The sequence below is a fragment of the Drosophila ananassae genome, chromosome 2L (genome assembly GCF_017639315.1).
Source record: "Drosophila ananassae strain 14024-0371.13 chromosome 2L, ASM1763931v2, whole genome shotgun sequence".
Lineage (NCBI taxonomy): Eukaryota > Metazoa > Arthropoda > Insecta > Diptera > Drosophilidae > Drosophila > Drosophila ananassae.
Genome location: NC_057927.1, coordinates 29,473,706 through 29,498,438, shown reverse-complemented (window position 1 = coordinate 29,498,438; position 24,733 = coordinate 29,473,706). Strand labels below are relative to the sequence as shown.

The window sequence follows — 24,733 nt, the reverse complement described above, 5'->3', positions numbered from 1 at the left end:
GAGCATCTAGCTCGCTGACGATGCGCCTGGCATAAAGTGAATCAAGGTTATTATAATTACAACGTGCATTCACGCGATTGGCAAGTGCGCTCCCGGAATCCTCGCCGCCCATAAAGTAAATTTGTAAGAATTTATGTGGTTCGTTTGGCATTGGCAGCAGTGAGCCCATTTTATGATAAACTTGGCCTCTGATTTTGAATGTAGAATTGAATTGTTGACCATTTGCATTAGTATTTCGAACTATTTCTGTTGCTCCGAACGATGTCATTTGAAAGCATGAATTGAATCTTAGAATTGACTTCAGGAACACGTTAGAATCTGGATCCGTGCCGTTAAGTAAGCCGTTCAATGGTTCAGGTGGTGTTTCAATTTCAGGTAGTTGCACTTTTCCTGACGCGCAACACATCCCAGCTGGCTCATTTTTGAATTTCAGAGCATGACAACGCGGACATTCCTTGTCCATAGCACCAATTACCACTTTTGAATGAGCATAATATTCAATATCGGGCTCATACTGGAATGCTAGACGCAGGAATGAATCAGATATAAATGCTCGATGTACCTGTTGTCGTTGTTGGTTATTTGTTCTTCGTCTATTGACTGTGAAACGGCGTGATTGTCGTTGTTCTAATCTTCTGACTTCATTGCGTTCATCTCGTGTATCTTCTGGCTCTTCTTGATGCAATCGCGTCATTCTGACACGTGCATCAGTATTTTGTAGCTGGATTTGTTCTTCTGTTCTTTCGGATCTGCTATTTTGCAACCTTCGAGCTCTGCTTGTACTGCGGCTCATATCAACCCCTTTGCGTTTTCTTGGCATTGCTTGTTTTTGTAATTAATCAAAGTGAGAAAATTTCCCGCTCATAAAGTGTCACTATCACAATACACTTGTTGCTGGCTGAAGACAAATGAATTTGAAAAATAATTTCCACAATACACGTGATTGATATGATGGTTTTAAATTAAAATTTTTCCAATATTTTTCACAATTTTTCAAAGAACACAATATCGGTTTGTCACATAAAATTAACTGAGCAGAGAACAATGAGAAGTTGTCAAACAAATGAAAAATAGATGTTGGCCGATTCTCATAGATACCGGATAATCACAAAAAATTTCATCAAAATCGGTCAAGCCGTTTCGGAGGAGTACGGTAACGAAAACTGTGACACGAGAATTTTATATATTAGATTATATATTGGAACTCTCATAAGGATAGGCCTCTCATCTGTTAATTTGTTAAAACAATTTGGTGTCCCACAACTACGAAAAAATGTTGGATTTTAAATACATTTTTGGGCAAATTTTTAATTAAAATTTTTAAACTAACTGTCGCGGAACGGATTAGGGTTATCGATAGTTAGTTAAGTTTAAACTCAGCGCCGCAGTATTATTTGTATCGATAGCTTTGGTATTTAAGTTTAGATTATTTGGTCCCACGAAAAAAAGGTAAACAGAGGGAAACAATTTGGCGGAATTAGACCGATTTGCGCCATCACGATAAGAGGGAAGAGAAACTGCGAATAAAGCCATCAACAACACAGAACTCCAACTGTTGTCCAGCACTAGTGTTTTGAAGTTTAAAGGCATTCCCTGTGATCGGCCAAGCGGCGACATTTTCTTTTATTCGCACTCTGCAACATGATGCCCACGAAGCATTCGCCCCGGCGGAGCCCCAGGCTGGAAGCCTCGGGTGTTCCCGCAACTGCGACCACCACGGCCACAGCAACTTGCACCCCGGCAAGCTCTGCGAGTGTGGCTGGTGATCGGCAGCGGCCAGACTCCGAAGGAAAGTGGAACAGCCGCCAGGAAAGCGGCAAGTAACCTGCAGCCCGAAGCAACGGGGCAGATTACAGACCCCACAACTTTACAAGTGGCGGCCCTGATGGAAAGGATCGCACGTCTCGAGTCGGAGCTGGAAAAGGCAAGGGCAAGTGGAGGACAAGCACAGGCCGCCAGGGATCCCGTTGGAATCGGGGCACGCGCCGTTGGAGTGAGCGGTGCGGCGAATACACCGCCATGTTTGAGTGGAATGATGCAAACGGAGCTTGGTGTGAAGTCATCGCTGCAGGTGCCGGCACAATTGAGTGCAAGTTTGCCGCCACAATTGAGTGGAAATTTGGCGCCGACGCTGGGCGGCCATTATGCAAACGGGCAACCTGTCACACGGACATACACACCAACAGCATCAGTGGGCTATTCTCTGACATTTTGTGTGACCGGCACGGCGCAGCCTGGGCTAGGTTATGTCCATCCGCCACGGGAGCCGACACACAATTTGGAGGTATCTGCACCATCGCACCTGCCATATGAAGTGGCGACGGCGAGCATACCTGGATGGACGCCACGTAGATTGCCTGATCTTCCCGACTTTGAGGGTCAGCCAGAGGAATTGCCAATATTCCTGTGCGAGTTCACGGAGACAACGGCAGCCTACCGGTGTACACAACTGGAAAACAACCAGCGGCTAGTGAAAGCCTTGAAAGGCGACGCCCGAGAGACAGTGAAGTCGTTGCTCATCCATCCCAGCAACGTAGAAGCCGTTATGGAGCAGCTTCAATTTCGGTATGGACGTCCGGAGCTACTCATCCGTAGCCAACTGGATAGCGTGCGCGATGTGCAGCCAACATCGCAAGGATCGTCCCGTTCGCAACGAAGGTGAGCAACCTGGCAGCGTTCCTGCAGTCAACCACGATCGGCAGCCAGCACCTAGGGAACCCAACCCTAATGAAGGAGCTGATCGCCAAGTTGCCGCTGAGCAAGAGGTTGGACTGGGCGAGGCACGCGGTCACGATACAACCGTATCCGACAGTGGTGCATCTGAGCGAATGGCTTCATGAATTCGCAAGACTAGTGTGCAATGTCACGGACGTTGGAGCCAAGGAGCAACCGAAGCGAAGGATCCTGCACGCGAATAGTGTTCGCGAGGAGGAGCTGTATGCCGACCGCCCAGATGTTGCCCTATATGCGAGGGACAACACCAGATCAAGGACTGCAAGGAATTCAACGGCGTTTCTACGACGACGCGGATCGAGTCAGCGAGGAAGTTGAGGCTATGCTTCTCGTGTCTGGAGCCCGGACACATGTCCCGGTTCTGCAGGAAGAGCCGCGGATGCAACGTCCACGGATGCCAAATGAGGCATCACTACCTTCTCCACGAGTCACCTGGACATTCTAGACAGCCGTACGTCGCATAGGGAGGCCGCAGGAGCGACCAGAGAAGCAGCAGCAAACGGAGTGGAATGCCACGACCAGTGGATTCCAACGAGAGGAGCCGTCCCACGTCAGCCGCAGTTATAGACACAGGGCGTGAGCAGGAGGAAAGGCGATCGACGTGTGACCGCCACGATTTGACGCACCGGAACCTGAGCTGCGTTGATTCGATTGGATGCCACCTGCTATTCCGGATTCTACCCGTGACGTTGTACGGGGAGAATACGCAGGTCGACACCTATGCATTGCTGGATGAAGGATCGTCTGTCACGCTCATCGACGACGAACTCATCCGCAGCCTGAACCTGAAAGGCGAGAGTCGCCAACGGAACGTGCAATGGTTTGGTGGGAAATCTGCCAAAGAGCACACGAAAGTGGTCAGCCTGCAGGAGTAGCCAGATGTACAGGCAGTGAAGGCGAATGCGCGCCTGCCTGTGAAGCCGTACAACAATGCGACACCGAGGATCCTAATTGGAATGGATCATGCGCATCTTGGAATACCCCTCAAAACAAGAAGCTATGGATCTGGAGGACCATTTGCAGCAGCCCCCGCACTTGGATGGGTGGTGTATGGACCGGTGAGCGGAAAGGTGAGCTCACCGCTTCAGAGTTCGTGCCTCCTAGCCGTGCCGCAGGATAATCTTCTGGAGAAGATGGTCAGCGATTATTTCAAGATCGAGAATTTCGGAGTAAAGCCGGCACAGCCAGTCACAGCTGACGGAGTGGAGCTGGCGCCGTCAGTCGCAGATGGCGGCGACGCACGGGCCCTGAGAATCCTGGAGGAGACGACTAAGCGAGTAGGTCGATGATATGAAACCGGGCTACTATGGAGAGACGACGAGGTGAGACTGCCGGAGAGCTACAATATGGCGCTCAAGAGACTCGTCAACATTGAAAGAAAAATGAGACGCGACGTGGACTTCGCGCGGGCCTATAAAGGATTGATGGACGATTACGTGAAGAAGGGGTATGCACGACGACTGGAGCCCCAGGAAGTCCAGAGGTTCCAGGAAGGCAAGCTATGGTACCTGCCGCATTTCGGGGTGGAAAACCCGAACAAACCTGGAAAAATCCGGCTGGTCTTCGACGCGGCTGCCAAGGTGAACGGAGTGTCTCTCAACTCAGCGCTGCTGAAAGGCCCACAGCGCTACAAACCACTCCCAGCGGTGCTCTTCCATTTTCGGGAAGGAGCAGTTGGGGTTTGTGCAGACATCAAGGAGATGTTTCACCAGGTACTGATGCAGCCACAAGATAGAGGTTCCCAGAGGTTCCTGTGGAGGAACGGAGATGACCAGCGGGAGCCAGACACATACGAGATGCAAGTGATGACCATGTTCGGCGGACTATGTGAAGACCTTGAATGCATCGCAATACAGCAGCACAGACCCGCGAGCAGCCCTGGCCATCAAGGAATACCACTACGTGGACGACTACGTCGACAGTTTCACCAGTGAAGAAGAAGCTATCGCCGTTTCGACACGGGTGAGAGAAATTCACGCAGATGCAGGATTTGACTTGTGTCGATTTACTTCCAGTTCGGCAAGTGTGGTCAGAGCATTGAACCCACTTGAATCCATCGCTAGCGTCAGATGGACCGAAGCTGAGGAGAAGGTACTAGGAATGTACTAGCAGCCGGCTACAGATGACTTCAAGTTCGGCATCAAATATCATCGAGTCCCGAGAATCGTGATGACAGGGGAACGCGTCCCTACCAAGAGGGAGTTGATAAGCCTGGTCATGTCCACGTTTGACCCGATTGGATTCCTGAGCTGCTACATGGTGACTGCCAAATTGCTAATGAGGGAGATTTGGCGGAAAGGAGTCAACTGGGACGAGCCGCTACCAGCTGATTTGGCCGCAGCCTTTGAGGATTGGCGGCAAGAAATGAGCAAGATCGAAGAGTTCCGATGTCCGCGCTACTACTTCGGCGGTGGACGCGTGCGGATGCTACAGCTGCACATCTTTGTGGACTCCAGTCAGTCGGCGTTCGCAGCAGCGGCCTATTGGCGGGCCACTTACGAGAACGGAGACGTGCAGGCGCATTTCATAAGCTCCAAGACGAAATGCGCTCCAATGAGGACTATGTCGATCCCGCGACTGGAACTTCAGGCAGCAGTATTGGGCACAAGACTGATGGACACCGTCAAGCAAGAGCACGGTGTGGCGATCAGCAGCTGCGTATTATGGACGGACTCTAAGACTGTGTTGCACTGGATAAGCAGCACCCACCGGAGATACAAACAGTTCGTCGGTAATCGAGTGGCGGAGATCTTGGAATCCACGTAGGCGTCCCAGTGGAGATGGATTCCGTCTGGCGAAAACGTGGCAGACGACGCGACGAGGCCGCGCAAGGCCGTGGACCTGAGCATCGGTTCGAGATGGCTAAGCGGTCCACCATTTCTTCGAGGACCAGAGGAGAGCTGGCCAAGATCGAGCGAGGGGTGGATCCCTCCGGCGCCCGACGAAGAGGAAATGAAATGTGAGTTTGCTTTGGACATGGTAAACTTCATATCCTTGCAGAGATTGTCGAACTACAATCGACTGTTGAGGAGCACCGCATGGGTGCTCAGATTTATTCGTCGGTGCCGTGGACTACGATACGATGGAGAAGATCACGGACTGACGTCGATGGAGTGCGCTGAAGCTGAGCGCGCACTAGTACGGCAATCGCAGCGAGAAGCGTTTGCTGAGAACGACCAAGGGAAGGCCGCCAAGGGCAGCCGATTGCATGGACTGTCCCTATACTTCGACGAGGACGGAGTAATGCGAGCCAGCGGAAGGATCGACGACGCGACGTGTGTGCCATACAGCGCACGTCGACCGATCATACTGTGTCACGATGAGGCACTGGCGGAGATGATCGTGCAGCATTACCACGAGAGGATGTGCCACCAAAACACGGAGGCAACCATCGGAGCGATCCGGCAGAAGTTCTGGATTACGAACTTACGGAGGCTGCTACGAAGGGTGGTGAGCAAATGCAACGTTTGCAAGCTGCGAAGGGCACGACCAACTCAGCCCGAGATGGGTCCCCTACCAGAGGACCGGCTGGAGGCCAACGGATGGTCCTTTAAGTTCACTGGATTGGACTATTTTGGACCGCTATTTGTGACGGTTGGACGACGCACGGAGAAGAGGTGGGTGGCTCTGTTTACGTGTCTAACCACAAGAGCTATCCACTTGGAGATGGCTCATGATTTGTCCACCGATTCCTGCATAATCGCTATGAGGAACTTTATGTGCCGACCCGTCGTCAGGATTAGGAGCGACAATGGGAAGAACTTCGTTGGAGCCGACCGCGAAGCCAGGAGGTAGCCAGCGAAGTGTTCGAGCCTGCACAGATCCAGGGCGAGCTGTCGTCCAAAGGAGTCCAATGGGTCTTCAATTGCCCGGCGAACCCAGCTGAGGGTGGCGTCTGGGAAAGGATGGTGCAGTGTGTGAAGAAGGTGCTGGCGCACACGATGAAAGAACTTGCGCCCAAGGAGCACGTACTGGAGAACCTGCTGATTGAGGCGGAGAGCATAGTGAACTCTCGTCCGCTCACTCTATTTGAGCTCACTTTATTTGAATAAAGGAAATCAAAAGTTTGGCGGAGGTGTTTATGTCTGGATGTCTTATGAGAGGATGTATATGTCTTTTCTGATTCTCATATTGAATTTTTGAACACTCGGATTTTTTTGAGATAGAGCTATCCGATTCGACGCAAAATTGCTCATAAAAAATACTCTTACCCGGCACGTGCCTGATTTTTTCTCGGCACGTGCCGAATAAGCGTATTATTTTAATTTTGTACACCTATATACAATTTTTTCGTCACCAAAATTGATATTGGATATAATATTTTGGGCTTGGCATGCAGGTTCATCACCGGTATTTTACCTCGTCAAGCGGTTTTTTTAGATGATCGATTACCACAATCATTTTCTTTACTTTAAAAAAAATTGTTGAAAAAACATTTTTTTCGACTCTTAAAGAAAAACTACTGTCGGCAACTCATTCACGATAGCCAAAATCCGTTTTCTGTCGCTCGAGAGAAGATTATCTCGAGATCGGAACTTAAAGAAAATGTATTTGGAATTTATGGCAAAATTTGAATTCCCAGGTATTATTTCACCTGCAAACAATGATGTTCTTACTACTCCACACTACGTTATACCCCACCAGTGTGTCTTACGGCCTCAAAGAACAACAAAAAAACTACGAGTCGTTTTGGATGCGTCCTGTAAGACATCCACACAAAAATGCTTAAGTGATTTGTTGATGGTGGGTCCAACAATTCAGAAAAAGCTGTACTCAACTTTTCTTCGGTTCCGGCTACACAAATTCGCTCTGACACCCGACCTCAAAAATATGTATCGCCAAGTAATGGTGAATGAAGTTGATTGTGTGAAGGAAAGACCCATCTGAGCCCTAAAAATTGTGCAAGCGCCACACCGTTACAAATGGCACTGCACCAGACCCATTCCTGGCCATAAGGGGTTTGAAGAGATTGAGTGAATCCGCTAAAAATACATTCCCTCGAGCTGCTTACGTTAGTCTGTCTGTCTTTTACGTCGAAGATATGTTAACGGGTGCTGATTCCGTCTGAAGTCTGAAGTAACTCAAGTTCTTCAAAACGCTGGGTTTGAAATGAGTAAGTTGTTTTCAAACTTGCCTGAAGTTACTGCATCCGAGAGCACCGTTAAGTCAATAACACTTTCGGCCTCAGAGCTGACTAAGGCATTAGGATTCGCTTGGGTTCCTAAAGATGACGTATTAAAATTTAAAATGCATACTTCAGTCGTAGGTCAAAGGGCGACTAAGAGGTACATTCTTTCGGTGACATCAAAGCTATTTGACTCCCTTGGCTTATTAAGCCCAATACTTATTAAAAGACAGATCCTGTTGCAGGAACTGTGGCTTTATAAGCTAGAACTTGGAATAGTTAGAGGATATCTCAATAGCGAGATTTGTGAAGAGTAAGCCGATGTCACCAATGTAAACGTATGCCTTTTTTGACGCATCGATGAGAGCCTATGGAGCCTGCTTCTATATTGGTTGCAAATCTGCAGAAGGTATTAAAATCTCGTCGTTGACTGCAAAGTCCAAAGTAGCACCGCAATGGTCTCTACCTCATATTTATTGGAAGTGATAGAACGATTTTACTCTCACTTAAAACTGCTGCGAGTGTCCGTTTACATGTTCCGCTTTATAAAGAAGTGTAAAAAATAAGTACTTCCTTTTGATGGTGTACCTTCACCTGTCGAATATCAAGAAGCTTTTAATAAAATTGTTCAGATAGTTTAAGAGTACAAGTATCAAGAGGAAATTAAAAATATTGGAAAAAACCTGGTTGTCAGTCCAAGTCTACAGAAGCTAAATCCATTGGTCTATGAAGCTTCTCAGGCTGGGCTTGCCTTTTCGTTGTTGCGGGTCGGGGGGCGACTAGCTAATTATCCTATATCGTACGATGCCAAGTTTCCAGTATTGTTGACAACGCGCTGTCAATTTGTTTAGAGCTAGGTCCGATACTTGCACGAGTCGAATTTTCATGTGGGTCCACAAGCACTGGTCAGTCTCCTGCGACAGCGTGTTTGAATAGTAAACGCGCAGGAAGTCCGCAGGCAGATAGTACGGCATACGCTGTTTTAAATGTAAGCCTCATCTGATGCCTCAAATCATGGGAGATTTACCCTTAGATCGAATCCGTGCTCACCGCCCATTCTCCATATGTGGCGTGGATTTCAGTGGCCATATTGAGACGCCATTGAAAATTCTTGGTAGGCCACCCTACAAGTTCACCCTACATTACCCTTTTTGTTTTTTTGCGTCCAAGGCAGTTAATTTGGATATAGTTTCCGATTTGTCAACTGATTTCTTTTTATTGGCATTTTTTGTCGTAGTTCTTGAAATTTAGTGATATATACAGCCACCTTTTTATAACCTTGTAGAGGGTGTTATAATTTTGGTCAAACGTGTGCAACGCAGTGAAGGAGACATCTCCGACCCTATAAAGTATATATATTCTTGATCAGGATCACCTCCTGAGTCGATATAAGCATGTCCGTCTGCCCGTCTGACCGTCTATCCGTCTGTCCGTTTCTACGCAAACTAGTCCCTCAGTTTTAAAGCTATCGAGTTGAAACTTTTCACACTTCATTATTTCCTTTGCAGGCAGTATATAAGTCGGAACGGCCGGGATCAGTCGACTATATCCTATAGCTGCTATATAACTGATTGATCGGAAAGGCTATAACTTCGTTTTTTTTTCAAGTTAGAAGGATGGGAGTTTCAATGGATTCCTCTTTGGGCAAAATGATTCGATATGCCAAATTTCATAAGGATCGGCCAACTATATACGATCCGCTATATATCTAATACTATAAGATGCGTGGCGCCACCTAGCGGACTGCGACTCAACTGCAAGGGTATATAAAAGTTAGCTTTCCTTTCTTGTTTCTCTTTATTTCGTGATAAATTTGATATAAAATAATCTCCGTAAACCAGTGGTGGGCAAAATGCACACATGTAAACATTTAAATGTGTGCGTAAGCAGCGAAAAACACAGCATTTGATTCTTAAGCTTAGGCTCTCAAGAGAGGCCAAATGATCTCTCACTTACACGTTGCGTGCGCCGGCAGCGCTGCACCAGAATTTTTGGCCCTATACTCGCGAGTTTGCCCACCACTGCAATAAGCAGACGACTACAGTGGAGTACCCAGCGATACATAAATACCATTTTTGAGGCTCGAGCCAACTCGAGCAAAAATTTGAACAAAAATTAATTGTGTTTGTATTATAGGAGTCTTTCTGAAAAATATTATAGATCTATCTCTGAGCCACGTATCCACATATTGATGGACGAACAGACTGACATGGATATATCGACGACGTTGTTGATGTTAGATGGCCGTAGATGATTCCTTTTCCATGTTACATAAACTCACACTAGTACAAAATACCATTTTACTATACAGTACAGGGTATAAAAACCTCTAGAAAAGATAAACTATCGATGACAAACGATCATGGCATTCCAAAAATATCCGATATCAACTCTTGTGATAAAAACTTGCTATGTAGGTACAGAAACTTAGACATTATAAACATTCTTAATCGGCACGTACAAGAAATACAATTGAACACATGCCGTATAAGAATATTGTAGAATGTGTAATTTTGTATACATAGATAGAATTTTACATGAGGTTTTATGGACCAAATGTCTAACTTACGGATAAAACTCGAAAAGTGTCACGATTTTATGGTTTGAAGTTTTCTGGGATATACAATCTCAGAAGAAGGCAGGGTGAAGAAGGCTTTACAACCAACATCGAAAATATTAAGAAAATTAAAATACTGTATAATTACTTCTAACGCATGTAATCAACACAAAAGTATCTGCGGTAACACATAAATCGCAAGCTGAATTTATTCATCTCAAAACAATTCCGCTCGAAATTTAAGCGGTGAGACAAGATTTACGAGTTTTAAGCAAATCGCAAACCTTTTCAGAAATCTATTTTCTGGGTTGACACCTTGTAATGTTAAACTTTTTAAAGAAAAAGTTTTGAAGTTCTATCGGTGCAGTTATAAATTCTAAAAGATGACCATTGGTGGTCAATTTGGTTTATTTCGATTAAAAAAAAAAATTCAAAAAGTCAGATTTTAAAATTTTCGAAAATTTTCACTTTTGAATATTTTCCAAACGGGAGGTGGTCATTTCAAAATATTGATGGTCTTTTGATGGGCAGCCTTTTTTCCAAAAAATATTATTTCACCCGACCCATCTTCTCGTAGCTGCAGAACCATGGTTTTTCAGTTCTGTTCAAGCATTGAAGACAATACGAATTCCAATCATAGAATGTCAAGAGATCGGACCCATGGGAATAAGTGATTAACAGCATGGTTTGAAAACGTTCTCCTGCAGTCTAAACAAATATTTATGTGGTGCACTTGAAGCACTTAAGAAAGGGTTACATAGCATGTCAAAGTGCAGTTCGTTGATAAGTAGTTTTAAATAGATTTAAGACTTTTATGTATCTTTCTTGTAAGAGAAGTGAATGAAATAAAAACAGTTTTTAAACGGAACTCATTGAAGTAACACCATTATTATAAGGGGCTCCTCTTAACAAGTTCTTTTTCATTGGGTAAAAAATTTATTTATTTTTTTAAATAATTTGTTTCTTTTATTTGGACCCGACCACACTTAAAGTTACTTGACAACTCAAAAATTAAAATTCAAGCTACTTTGTGGCGTTAAAAATTACCAAAGGGAATATGTCAGCGCATTGTCCGCTGACAATAGGCAGAATAGGCTGTATCAGAGCAGAATCCATCGTACTCTCTTGTAGTCAATATTATGACCGCACTGCTTTTAGGTGTGTAACTCATGGTTTGCGTACGGTCGAAATTACTGATTGTGAAGCAAAACGGGCCTATCTATTATAAGTTTTTATTTTAAGTTTTTATTATAAGTACGCATTTGTGAACCCCTTGTTCACCGGTTCATTCACTGCATTTTTTTCAGAGTATCTTCATAAACAGGGCACCAATCAAAATTGTCGAAGCTTGTCTCTTGTATTTGCACATTCCTAGATCAAGTAGCAATGTAAATAAGCTCCGCAGTAAAGCATCCCCAATTTTCTTAAAATTACAAACTCTTCTAATATCAGCTACATATTCCAGTAAATTTCTGTTAAAATATATAAAGTTCCAAAATATATACGTTCTAAAGAAAATCTCTTCTTAGATATTAAAGGCTTATCTGTAAAAAGAGAAAAGTTCATATATATGCATCAGTTATATAGCAGTTTAAAGACGTAATTTACTAATTTCGGACGAATAGACTCGTATACTGTAAAAACTTATATCGTAGTACGGGTAAAATGTAAAAGGATGTAAAAAAAAATTTGGAGTAGATATCGAATACACAAAAAATAGCATGCATTATGTGGTATAAAAATATATTTATATAATCCTGACTACTGCTGGTACTCTTATACAAATTAATCTATACAAAATAGTTTTAACGTTTTTAAAAGATATAATATTTTTTAATCCATTAATTTCCTACTTAACATAAAAGCTTAAAATTCTTAAAATACAAAAGTTTTGAATTCCATTACTTTAATTACTTACTTGTTGTAAAGAACTATATCTGGTCTCCAAATATGATCAGAAGGAACGTGTAGCATGTGGACACCACCATATTCCTTTGGTTCCCATCGTAGTTTGTAGTCATACCAAGACTGTAAATATTTATAAGTATATATGAATTTATATTTGTATTTGAAAATATTATAAGATATATTAATATTTTTAAAATGTTTCCAAAACAGCAACTTTGTAGTGGTCCAGTTTTCTTTTCCTCATTTTTTATTTGTTTAAGTTTTACCATGAACTACTTAATGCTAGATGGATTAAATAACACCGCCCACAATAACACAATAATAAAGAACACAAGAAAGGAAAGCTAACTTCGGGAGGAACCGAAGTTTATATACCCTTGCAGTTATACTACTACTACATAATGTAGTAGCTTACTTTATTATATATATATCGGATCGTATATAGTTGGCCAATCCTTTTATGAATTTCACCATCGAATCAATTTACTAACAAGAAAGGAAAGCTAACTTCGGGCGGAGCCGAAGTTTATATACCCTTGCAGTTGAGTCGCAGTCCGCTAGATGGCGCCACGCATCTTATATTATTAGGTATATAGCGGATCGTATATAGTTGGCCGATCCTTATGAAATTTGGCATATCAAATTATTTTGACAAAAGAGGAATCCATTGAAACCCATCCTTCCCATCCTTCTAACTTGAAAAACAACGAAGTTATAGCATTTCCAATCAATCAGTTATATGACCGATCTTTATGAAATTCGACAAATCAGATTGTTTTTCCCAAAATAGAATCTGTACCAAATCCCATCTTTCTAACTTAAAAAACACCAAATTTATGCCAATTCCGATCGTTCTATGACAGCTATAAGATATAATCGGCCGATCCTTATGATATTTTGTACATAAGTTATTTTGGCCACGATCAATCAATTAGTCGACCGATGCCGGCCATTCCGACTTATATATTGTCTTCAAACAAAAGAAGGATGTGTGCAAAGTTTCAACTCGATTGCTCTAAAACTGAGAGATTAGTTTGCGGAGAAACAGACAGACGGACGTGCTTATATCGATTCAGGATGTGATCCTGATCAAGAGTATATATAATTTATAGGGTCGGAGATTTCTCCTTCACTGCGTTGCACACTTTGGACCAAAATTGTAATACCTTTTGAAAGGGTATGAAACAAGCAGTATACAAAAACATCGACTAGATTCCATTAGCTTTTTTTTGCGCGTCTGCCGCTGCATACGATTCGAGCCGTACGTTAGGCTGCAGACCAACAGATCAATCCCGTGTATAAGCCAGGCCCTGATAGGGTACCAGGATGTGTTCTGAAGAACTGCGCCGAGGCTCTGTGCAAACCGCTCGTTAAACTCTTTCATCTATCGCTGGAAACTTCCATCTTTTCCCTCATGTGGAAGGAATCTTTCATTATTCCGCTGCACAAAAAAGGGAAAAAATCCGACGCTGCAAATTATAGAGGCAACTCTAAATTGTCAGCAATTCCAAAGCTTTATGAAAATATTATCACTCCACATTAACAACAACTATGTAGTTCAATAATATCTCCGTGCCAGCATGGCTTCATGAAGCGCCGCTCCACCACTACCAACTTATTGGAGCTAACATCTTTTATCACGGATGGCTTCCGGAATGGCTTACAAAAAGACGTCATATACACTGACTTCAGTAAAGCATTTGACTCTGTTAACCATTCGCTTCTTATAAGAAAACTCAGCCTTTTGGGGTTTCCAACTGATCTTCTTATCTGGATCGAGCTACTTATCTGGGAGAACCCAACGTGTCTTCTTAAAAATCTTACCTCGCGTTTAGTCCGCGCCACATCTGGGGTGCCCCAAGGAAGGCATCTCGGACCCCCACTTTTTACACTGTTTATTAACGACCTGTCCTTCGCCCTAACTAATTCACTTGTACTTATGTAAGCTATGCGTTAATTCACTAGCGACCAGTCTAGACTTCAATCCGATTTGTATAAACTTCGAAATTGGTGATTAGCAAATAACCTAAAGCTTAATGGATCGAAATGTAAACTCATGTCTTTTTACCGATCTAGTCCTCACCAGGCTATGTACTTTCTCTATGGGTACGCTTTAACGATTAACTCAGGTTAACGATCTAGGTGTCCTATTAGATTTGAGCCTTAAATTTACCGACCATACATCTAACATGGTTTGTAAAGCTATTGATGTGCTTGGTTTTATTAAAAGATGGTCAAAAGAATTTAATGACCCGTTCATAACTAACACGTTATAAACATCATTGGTCCGTCCGATATTTGAGTATGGATCGAGTGTCTGGAGCTCTCCATACGGAGTACACCAAGATCACATTGAATCTGTACAAAAAAACTTCCTTACTTTTGCGCTTAGGGGACTTAATTGGGATGCAAATCTTTACCTCCCCTCTTATCATAGTAGACTTTTACTAATCAACTTACCATCATTAACAAAACGTAGAACGATGCTGGGTGTCATGTTTCTATATAATCTTATTTATGGAAATTAAGACAACCAGCTTCTACTAACACGCGTAAATTTTGACGTTCGTAGTAGAAGGACTAGAAACTTTCGTCCTCTACTCCTCAGCCATTGTAGTTCGACATATGCCCAACACGATCCGTTCAGGGTATTATAGTCTGACTATAATGGTCTCTACCACATCTTGTCACTTTGCAACCACTAAATCGCTTATATTAACAGCCTATTCTGTGCAACACTCTTCCTCGTGATATCTTTATCCTACTCTTCGCTTAAACTATCTTGGATCTATTTCAGCGATTCGAGCAGTACTTTACGCGGCAGCGTCCCTCGGTCGGTTGGACGGGAGGTGGGCAGTGCAGTGGGAACCGCGCAAGGATCAAGGATTTTTGCTTTTAGATTTAAAGGAGAGGAAAGCGATCGAGATCATTGTAGTTCGAAAATAAAACCCTAAGAAGACTATAGTTTCTAGTTCTTCTTTAGGAATGTTAAAATTAAATCGAGTAAGTAGATGCTGTTTATCTACATCACCATAAGGGTGTCTCTTAAAATGAAATATTAAGAATTACAACGAGGCACACAATTTTTTTTTACCTTCGATAAGTTGGATCAACCTTCAAAGTTTTAAATCTGTTGGAAAAACGAATACCCTTTCTCAATGCACTCGAAGTTTCACGTTTTTTTTAATATATTACATTTTATATTATATTAATTATATTATATTTCACGTTTCTGCCTTTTCATTCATATGTAATATAAAAATATATACCGCAGTATGTCCAACGGCATTTACTTAGTTAATGTAGTTCGTCATCAATGAAAGGATTACTGAACATCTGAGTTTTTCAGAAACAGATGAATCTGATGACTTTCGAAGTAAACACAACCAACAGATACCAAGTAATGAATTCGATTTAGACTCCAATTCACATAAAAATAACAGAACGAGAAGAAACGTTTTGACACCTAACTAAGTTGTTATTATTCATGCATGCAAACTAAGTGTGAGAAAGTCCACTGCTCTCGTTAATGCTGCAGGATCTGCATAAATGTTAACCTGAAAGAAGTGACTATTAATACGAGTTCATTTCATCGTGCTTAAACTCGCCTTCGGACTAAAAATGCTGATAAAGTGAAACAAGAATTTGGCTAACTGTTCACTGGGACGGGAGAAGATGAAATTGAAGTGAATGAAAGAAGTGAATGTTAATACGAGTTAATTTCATCGTGCTTAAACTCGCCTTCGGACTGAAAATGCTGAAAAAGTGAAACAAGAATTTGGCTAACTGTTCACTGGGACGGGAGAAGATGAAATTGAGCATTACAATAGAGGAAGGATTGCCAGTTCTTATCACTGGTTATGGCCTTGAAAATCAGCTGCTTGGAGAACCTAAGTATAATGATGGCTCAGGTGAAGTGCAGGCTTGGGCCGTAAAAGAGATGCTTGATAAATGGAGAATCGAACACAGAGCGATGTCGAAGCAATGTGTACAAATACAACTGCATCAAATACAGGTATGTTAGCTGGGCATTTCTCGATTATTTTTAATAAGAAGAACGATATTAAGGTAAAGTTGCCACTTTTTTTCAAGGTTGCATTATTGGTGCTTGTGTGATGTTGGAAAGGATCCCGTGATTTATTATACAAAGCTTGTCGACGTCATATATTTAAAGTTGTCCTGAAGGGTATTTATGAAGTGACAGTGGCATTGTCTTCTGGTCCTGACATTCCTCTTTTTAAATGATTCTTTTTAAATAATTCACGAGTATTTGGGACAAGTGAAAACTGAAGACAATTTCCAAAACCTTCTCCTTGTAAGTCAGTACGCTCGTAGAGTTTTGCCTATGAAATCATTGACTAACAACTCTGTTCTTTCAGGTGTATTTGCCAGTAAATAAATAATAATTTAACAGTCTTAAAGTTTTTTTTTTCTTCACTAAATGTACTGATATCAATTTAAGTTCTTCTAGCAGTCAAGCCAAATTTGATATACCCTTGCAGTACCGTTGTAGCTTATATAATATTATTATACATATAGCGCATCGTATATAGTTGGCCATAATATTATTACACATATAACGCATCGTTTATAGTTGGCCGATCCTTGTGAGAATTTCACCATCGAATCAATTTTCTAATAAAAATGTTCAAAACAGCCTCAAGCATCTTTAAAAATATCATGGTTGTGTCATTTCCCATCGTTCAGTTATATGGTAGCTATAGGAACTCAGAACTGAACTCAGAAACAGATCAAAATTTAAATTTGGGTCGTCAACAACAAAATTTTAAAAACGCAAGCGCACACTCGTCCGTCCGCAATGAAGAGAGTGAGAGAAGTAAATTTTAGATTCAATGTGTAGTTTTAAGAAGTTGTGTCTATATCAAAGCTTCCCTAAATAATATCAATACATCGAGAATTATCGAATGACCAGGGAAGGGCATTGTTGATTCATGTTGCCGATGGAAAATCTGGCTTTAAATAGCACTCAGTCGATTTATTTCAACCCCCGTTTCTTCGCTATCTCGGCGCCGTTGGTAACGCTTTCTCCTGGTCTCGTTCGCTTTGTTTCTCCTTATCTCGCTCATCTTTCCGCACGAATGCATCAAATTACTATCAGCCACAAATCTTCGTAAATAAAACCCAATTTGTTGTATGAATCGAGCTTTCGCTGTTATTATTTTTTATAAGATCAAAATTTTTCAGCTTGTAACTGAAAACGCTCAGTCATTGAACATTATTTCCATAATGAACATTATTTCCCGACGTGATTATGTGTGAAAAATCTCCCGAAAATCGTGCATAATAAAATTGCGACGAAATTAAGCTAGCGCTGTGAAAAAATATAATAACATTTAAGAACGTTTAACGTTTAAACAATGCAAACGCATACCAAATTTTTTTTCTTGTACGCAAAAAAAAATTAGTTTTGGAACACTAAAAACTATTCTTTTGTGCGTTTCTTTGGTCTGTTATTGTACCCGTGCGTTGACCGATTATTGTAACCTATAGAGACGAAAAAATTTGCGCACTAGCGCATAATTAAATACGACAAAGTTCTGCGTCGCTTAAATAAAGAAATACTTAAATAAACCCTTTCCTGGAATCAGTGGAAGCTGCTTCCCCAGAAATTCGTCAGTTTAAGAGTTTAAGCGAGACTATTATATGGAATATAGAATATGGACTATTTGAACATTTAGACAGTTTTCAGGTTTCCCTAATGTTTGTTGAGGAGGAACTGTGGGAGCTGGATATTTCCGAGTTCAAGAGCGAGCTGCGCTATAAGCTTAATGATTTAGCGAGAGAGGCTTGGTTCATCATAAAACAGAAGCGGAGTCGGCGCTCCTTCTTTTTTCCCACCCATTCTACGCTAGTAAATTCTTCATCTTCTCCAGATTTTGACTCCTCATTCAGATGGAGCTTCCAGTCATTGCCTTCTTTGCCACTTCCTACCTTTAGCGTGGGTTATTTAGAGTGCCTGGAGTTCCGATCGTTTTCAACGATGCTGGGCATTAACCCCTTTAAAAGTGTAATAAAAAAGGGGGAAGTGCCAGAGCTTCTGTTTGCGGGAATCCGCCCTCGAAACTGTTCGGTTGTTAGAATTGACGGACATAAGATACAACGTTGCCCTGCTTCCAGTCATTGCCTTCTTTGCCAGTTTTTAATCGTTGTTTCCCATTTTTTTGCGTTAGTATTGTTGAAAAAGCTTGGCCTGCTTACCCAGGCCAATTGAAAAGAGATCCAGGCGCACGCTGCGGCATTGAATTGCGTTCCACCGCGGCAGTCAATGGCTAGCTTCCTGAAGCAAATAAGCAAGACATTTTAGACCCTTGAGCTGTTGACGGCCTCATACGCACCTACCCCAAGTTAATTCATCTTCAATAATAACAAACTCCCCTACAAAGCCTGGTCTGTGGCGAGAACACTTACGCATGAGTGCAGCCGGCTGCACTTTGGCGGCGCTCCTACATCTGACATGCAAGGGCCGTTCTTTGCTTCAGAGGTCCTACCAGCCATAGGCAGTTCGTATTCTTCTTCTCCTGTAAGTTTTTTTGTAGCTACGGATAATCTCTGCGAAACGGTGTTACTGCCATTTAACTGAACGATCGGAAATTCAACAACCTTGCTATTTTTAAAGATGCTTGGGACTGTTTTCACTGCACGTGTATATCAACTTTAGCTCCGCCCGAAGTTAGCTTTCCTTTATTGTTTTCGTTTAGTTGATCTTTTACGCAACTTTTTATTTTTTTAAATTATTATGCACTTTATTTTTTTTATGTATTGTTTTCTCACACGTTTGTATGTAAAAAATATTTTGTACTGCGATTGTCTTTGAATGTCTTTAAGATGGTTTATTGCAGTGTCAGCATTCCGTATCCGGTCAGCAACGATCTCTCGTTGTGGAAATCCTCGAGACTGTCCGCAGACAGTTGCCCCTAGAATTCAAGGTCAGCTCTTTTCCCGAGGACGCGTGCGGTCCACGGGATCCAGTATGCAACTCGGCACTTTTCCCAAATACTTTCTGCTCGTGTTAACTTATATGTGGCATCGAAGCAGTCCGGCGACTTCTGTGCTCGAAGTAAGTTTCTCCTCTCAAGAAAATAGCTATACACAAACTGCTGGACCCAAGCTGTTGGCAAGTTTAATGTCTGAATTTTCTATCTTTTAATTTAGGAAACTATCGAGGAAAGTATGTTTGTTGGTGCGATTCAACCGTCGGACATGCTGGAGCCAAGCTGTTGGCAAAGTTAATGTCTGAATTTTCTATACTTTAATTTAGGAAACTATCGAGGAAGGTATGTTTGTTGGCGTGATTAAACCGTCGTACTATCAAACTTCATCAATTGTATCACAACTAAAAAACGGCTCGATAAAAAACAAAAACATTCCGCCATTCTGGATGAACCCCCTTAAAAGAGATTTAGATTTTCCTTTAGCATTATCCGATACTTGAGTATCGTGTGTCTGGAGTTTTCAATAATAAAAAACAAAATTTCTAATTTTTTAATATTTCCCTTTGAGGTCTATACTAACTTACATTCTTTAAAAAAACACCCTACCTACCAATTTATAATTTAGGTAAATCATTCCTTCCTTCACTCTCGGATCTATACCAGCGATTCTACACATTATGTGGCAGCGCCACGGAGTCGGATGGGCGGGAAGATTGGACGTTAGTGTTTGGAATCTGCCGCGGGCGCCGCGCCAAACATAAAAAGGATAATTAATATGGCTATGTGGTAAAACCAAATAAATTGACGAGCCCAAAAAGATAATCTAGGGTAACTGTGTCTCATTACTAATGCACTGCGTTGTGTTTTAATTATTTTGCGCGGGTCCCACTGCATACGTACAGCCCACCTCCCGTCCAACCGACCGAGGGACGCTGCCGCGTAACGTACGGCTCGAATCGCGGGAATAGATCCGAGATAGATAAGCGAGGATTAGGAGAAAGATATTACGAGGAAAAGTGTTGCACAGATAAGGCGGTTAATATAAGCGATTTAAGATTGTTAGTAGGGCAAAGTGACAAGATGTGGTAGAGACCATTGTAGTCCGAACATAATACCCTGAACGGATCGTGTTGGGCATATGTCGAACTACAATGGCTGAGGAGCAGAGGACGAAAGTTTCTGGTCCTTCTACTACGAATGTTAAAATTTAAGCGTGTTAGTAAATGCTGGCTGTCTATATTTCCATAAATAAGATTATATAAAAACATGACACCCAGCATCGTTTTACGATTTGTTAATGATGGTTAGTTGATTAGTAAAAGTCTACTATGATAAGAGGGGAGGTAAAGATTTGCATCCCAATTAAGTCCCCTAAGCGCAAAAGTAAGGAAGTTTTTTTGTACAGATTCAATGTGATCTTGGTGTACTCCATATTGAGGACTCCAGATGTATATAATGATGTATATAACGTTTTAGTTATGTACGGGTCATTAAATTCTTTTGACCATCTTTTAATAAAACCAAGCACACCCGTAGCTTTATAAACCATGGTAGATACATGGTCGGTAAATTTAAGTTTCAAATCTAATAGGACACCTAGATCGTTAACCTGAGTTAATCGTTCTAAGGCGTTCCCATAGAGAAAGTACATAGCCTGGTGAGGACTAGATCGGTAAAAAGACATGAGTTTACATTTCGATCCATTAAGCTTTAGGTTATTTGCTAAACACCAATTTTGAAGTTTATCCAAATCGGATTGAAGTCTAGACTGGGCGCTAGAGAATTTATACTGAAGGCATAGCTTAACGTCATCAGCGTACATAAGTACAAGTGAATTAGTTAAGGCAAGGGGCATGTCGTTAATAAACAGAGTAAAAAGTAGGGGTCCAAGATGGCTTCCTTGGGGCACCCCCGATGTGGCGCGGACTAAACGCGAGGTAACATCTTTAAAGAAAACACGTTGGGTTCTCCCTGATAAGTAGCTCGAAATCCACATAAGAAGATCAGTTGGGAATCCCAAAAGACTGAGTTTACTTATAAGAAGCGAATGGTTAACAGAGTCAAATGCTTTACTGAAGTCAGTGTATATGACGTCTTTTTGTAAGCCATTCCGGAAGCCATCCGTGATAAAAGATGTTAGCTCCAATAAGTTGGTAGTGGTGGAGCGGCGCTTCATGAAGCCATGCTGGCACGGAGTTATTATTGAACTACATAGGTGTTGCAAATGTGGAGTGATTAGTTTTTCAAAAAGCTTTGGAATTGCTGACAATTTAGAGATGCCTCTATAATTAGCAGCGTCGGATTTTTTCCCTTTTTTATGCAGCGGAATAATGAAGGATTCCTTCCACATAAGGGGAAAGATCGAAGTTTCCAGCGATAGATTAAAGAGTTTAACAAGCGGTTTGCACAGTGCCTCGGCGCAGTACTTCAGAACACAGCCTGGTACTCCATCAGGGCCTGGCGAATACACGGGCTTAACCTTAAGAAGATCCGATAACACACCACTTTGAACGAAAGATGGGCAAAATATAAGGTTGGCTGATTGGATATTATAAGTGTAAGGCTGAGCTAAACTGCTGCTAGGTGAATAGGTAGTTTGAAAAAACTGTGCACCGATTGCCTGATCGGTGTTCGCATAAGAGTTCTCAAACGTAAGCAGAGGGGGAAAAGATACATGTTTACGCTTAGTGTTTACAAAGTTATAAAACTGCTTCGGATCCTGAGTAAACTGAATCCTGCAGCGGCGAATATAACTCCTATAACATTCTGCGTTATGCACGGTGAAATTGGACTGAGCTACTAAGTATCTTGAATAACTAACTGTACAGCCAGATAATATATGTTTGTTTAAAAGTCTACTCATATTATTCTTTAAATTTATAAGGTGCCTTGTATACCACGTTGAAGCGGACGGATATTTCCACGGCACGCAAGCGTCGAAAAATATGTTCAAAGTGTAATAAAATTTTTGTAATGCGATGTTTATATCCTCGCATGCCAGTAAATCAGACCAATCAAATTCCAAAATTAACTTATTTAATTTCGTAAAGTCAGCCTTACGAAAGAAACGAACTTTCTGAGATTTAACTGTAGACTTAAGGTCAAAAAAGTAATTATTTTCGATTGAAACCTCAAGAGTGGGATGATATGGATCCTCAGGGTTAGAAAGGGGCAAAGTTCTGGAAAGAGTAATTCCATCAGGATCAGAAACGAAACATAAGTCCAACAGCCGACCTAAAGAATTTCTAACGTGGTTAATTTGCCCGAGTGACATGTCGAACATGCCCTCAGGGAAGTCATGGTGGGAGTTAAGCTGTAAAGACGGTGAATTATCAACATTTGACCACATAAGTTCTGGGATATTTAAGTCACCCAGAGCTATCAGCCGATCGAAAACCAAACGAATAGCGGACAAATGTTGCCAGTATGTTGGCGGTTCGGACGAAGGTGGTATGTACGAACAGGTAACATACAAAGATTGATCGGACAAAGTGATTTTGATGCAAAGAAATTCAATGTTACCAAACTCTTGTGATTTTACCTCTTCAGAAGCGAATTTGGAGTCTACAGAAATTAGCACTCCTCCTCCCCTTCGCAAAGTTCTATCACATCTAAAAGTGGTGTACCTACTAGGAAAAACTTCGGAGCTTAAGATCTCCGGCTTTAACCAAGTTCTGTAAATACTATAATGTGTGATGCAAAAAAAGAACTATCAGAATACAAGTTGGAAAGTTTACTTCGTAACCCTCTTGTATTCTGATAGGTAAGTGTTAATAAAGACATTAGTTTTTTGAGATTGAGGAAGATGAGGTGGAAGGTTGATCAGTGGCCTTAACATGTGGGAGTTTTACATCCACAGGTTTGGTTGTCTTTTTTTTCACCGTACTTGGTTGATGTTCTTGGACGAAAATGTTCTCTGGCCAAAAGCTGGCGGAACAGATCGTCTTGAACATCTGCAAGGGCACACGTATTTTGAAAGATGACGTGTGCCTGGTGTAAGAATATTTGAATTTTGTAATATCCACCATTTTGTCGGCTTTTGCTTTGGCTTTGATGTAAGCCGAGATATCAATCTCCGAAGTATCAGGGGCAAGCCGGGAAACAAAAATGTGTTTCGATGGTGGGATCACCTGCAAGGGTTTTGGTGCCGCCGTAACTAATACTGCGGCATCAGTGCGTACCGGGGGTCCGGACGGTTTATTACCCTGTTTGGTGACTGTTACAGGAGTTTCAATTATTGGGTCTGGGATCACTTGAAGCGATGCCACAGAGGACATATCGGACAATTGCTCATTGATTCCGAGACATTCGGAAGCCGAATTTTTCTCAGGTCCGGCCCTTGGGGTGGCCAGAGATATAAGCGGCTGCATAGTTGTCGGCTGAGCAGGCTGAAGATTATTCGACCCGAGCACATCACTAAAAGCGGATTTCTTACGCTTAGGAGACTCATTTAGTAGTTGAAGGCTACTAAACTGTGTATCAAGCGCACAGAGTTCGTCATTGATTTTTCGAAAACCACTAATCAACTCCTTGAAACCGCTTTTAGTCTGCCTCATGAACGACCTCATTTCGTCCTGAACAGCACGACAACCATCACAGCAAAAGTGGAGACCAGACCTACGCGAGATTGCATCCGAAACTGAGGCCGTGAACCCGGCACAATTAGCGTATAAAACGTTTTCACAGAGCCAGCAATGGATGGTAGGCTGGGAAGACGAGATTGTATTATTGCAAGACTTTAATGCACAGACCAATTTAAAATCCATAATTATTAAAAATTTAAATAATTAATTTATTAAAAATTATTTAAAATTAAATAATTAATTTATTCAAAATTATTAAAAATTAAATAATTAATTTAAAAATATTATTTGATTTTATTACTGAGGAACCTTGAACCACTGTACCAAGGAAAAGAGAAGGGGAGATTAAAGAGAGCAGTTAGTGCAAGTTAGTAAGATTTAAAGAAATAGAGATAAGAATCTCTATTGAGCGAGAGTAAAAGCAAAAGAATAGCAACAACACCGTAGGAGATGAAGAAGCAGAGCAGGGCTATGTTTGGAAAGTAAATTAAATAAATAATTATTTCACCTCCAAATATATCACTGCACACGCGAAGCGATGCGGATCTAAAAAATTGCAATTTGTTTTTATATCAGTAAAGAAATAAACACCGATTGTTTATAGAAAGCTTATTGCAAGTTTTACAAAAACGTAGTGCGCACAAAAAAAACACGTCCGTCCGCTTTAAGATAAAGAGAGGAAGTGGGATGGTAATTATAAAGAAAATATTTGAATTTTGGGATGTATTTTAAAACGGCCTGAAAAGCTTCCATTAGGCAGGAAAACTTTAAAAACAAACAAAAATCATGCCAAGCAGTAATATATTGTATGATAGAATTTTATAAAAACTCCATAGAATAATACATTAAGGCGATTCAATCATGGTTAATTATA

At 41.7% G+C, this 24,733-nt stretch overlaps 1 protein-coding gene and 1 long non-coding RNA gene across 2 annotated transcripts in view; one reads left to right on the top strand and one right to left on the bottom strand.

The window, feature by feature from the left end:
- LOC6505749 (acetylcholine receptor subunit alpha-like) overlaps positions 1–24,733 on the bottom strand; it is a 361,394-nt gene that overhangs the window by 287,089 nt on the left and 49,572 nt on the right. The window contains exon 3 of the mRNA XM_044718328.1: positions 12,334–12,443. Within this exon, the coding sequence (XP_044574263.1) occupies positions 12,334–12,443 (110 nt within the window). The remainder of the gene's footprint in view (positions 1–12,333; positions 12,444–24,733) is intronic.
- LOC116654537 lies at positions 15,667–16,740 on the top strand. Its single transcript, XR_004309768.2, has 3 exons — positions 15,667–16,338; positions 16,416–16,638; positions 16,703–16,740. It is a non-coding gene; the product is annotated as an uncharacterized LOC116654537 (long non-coding RNA).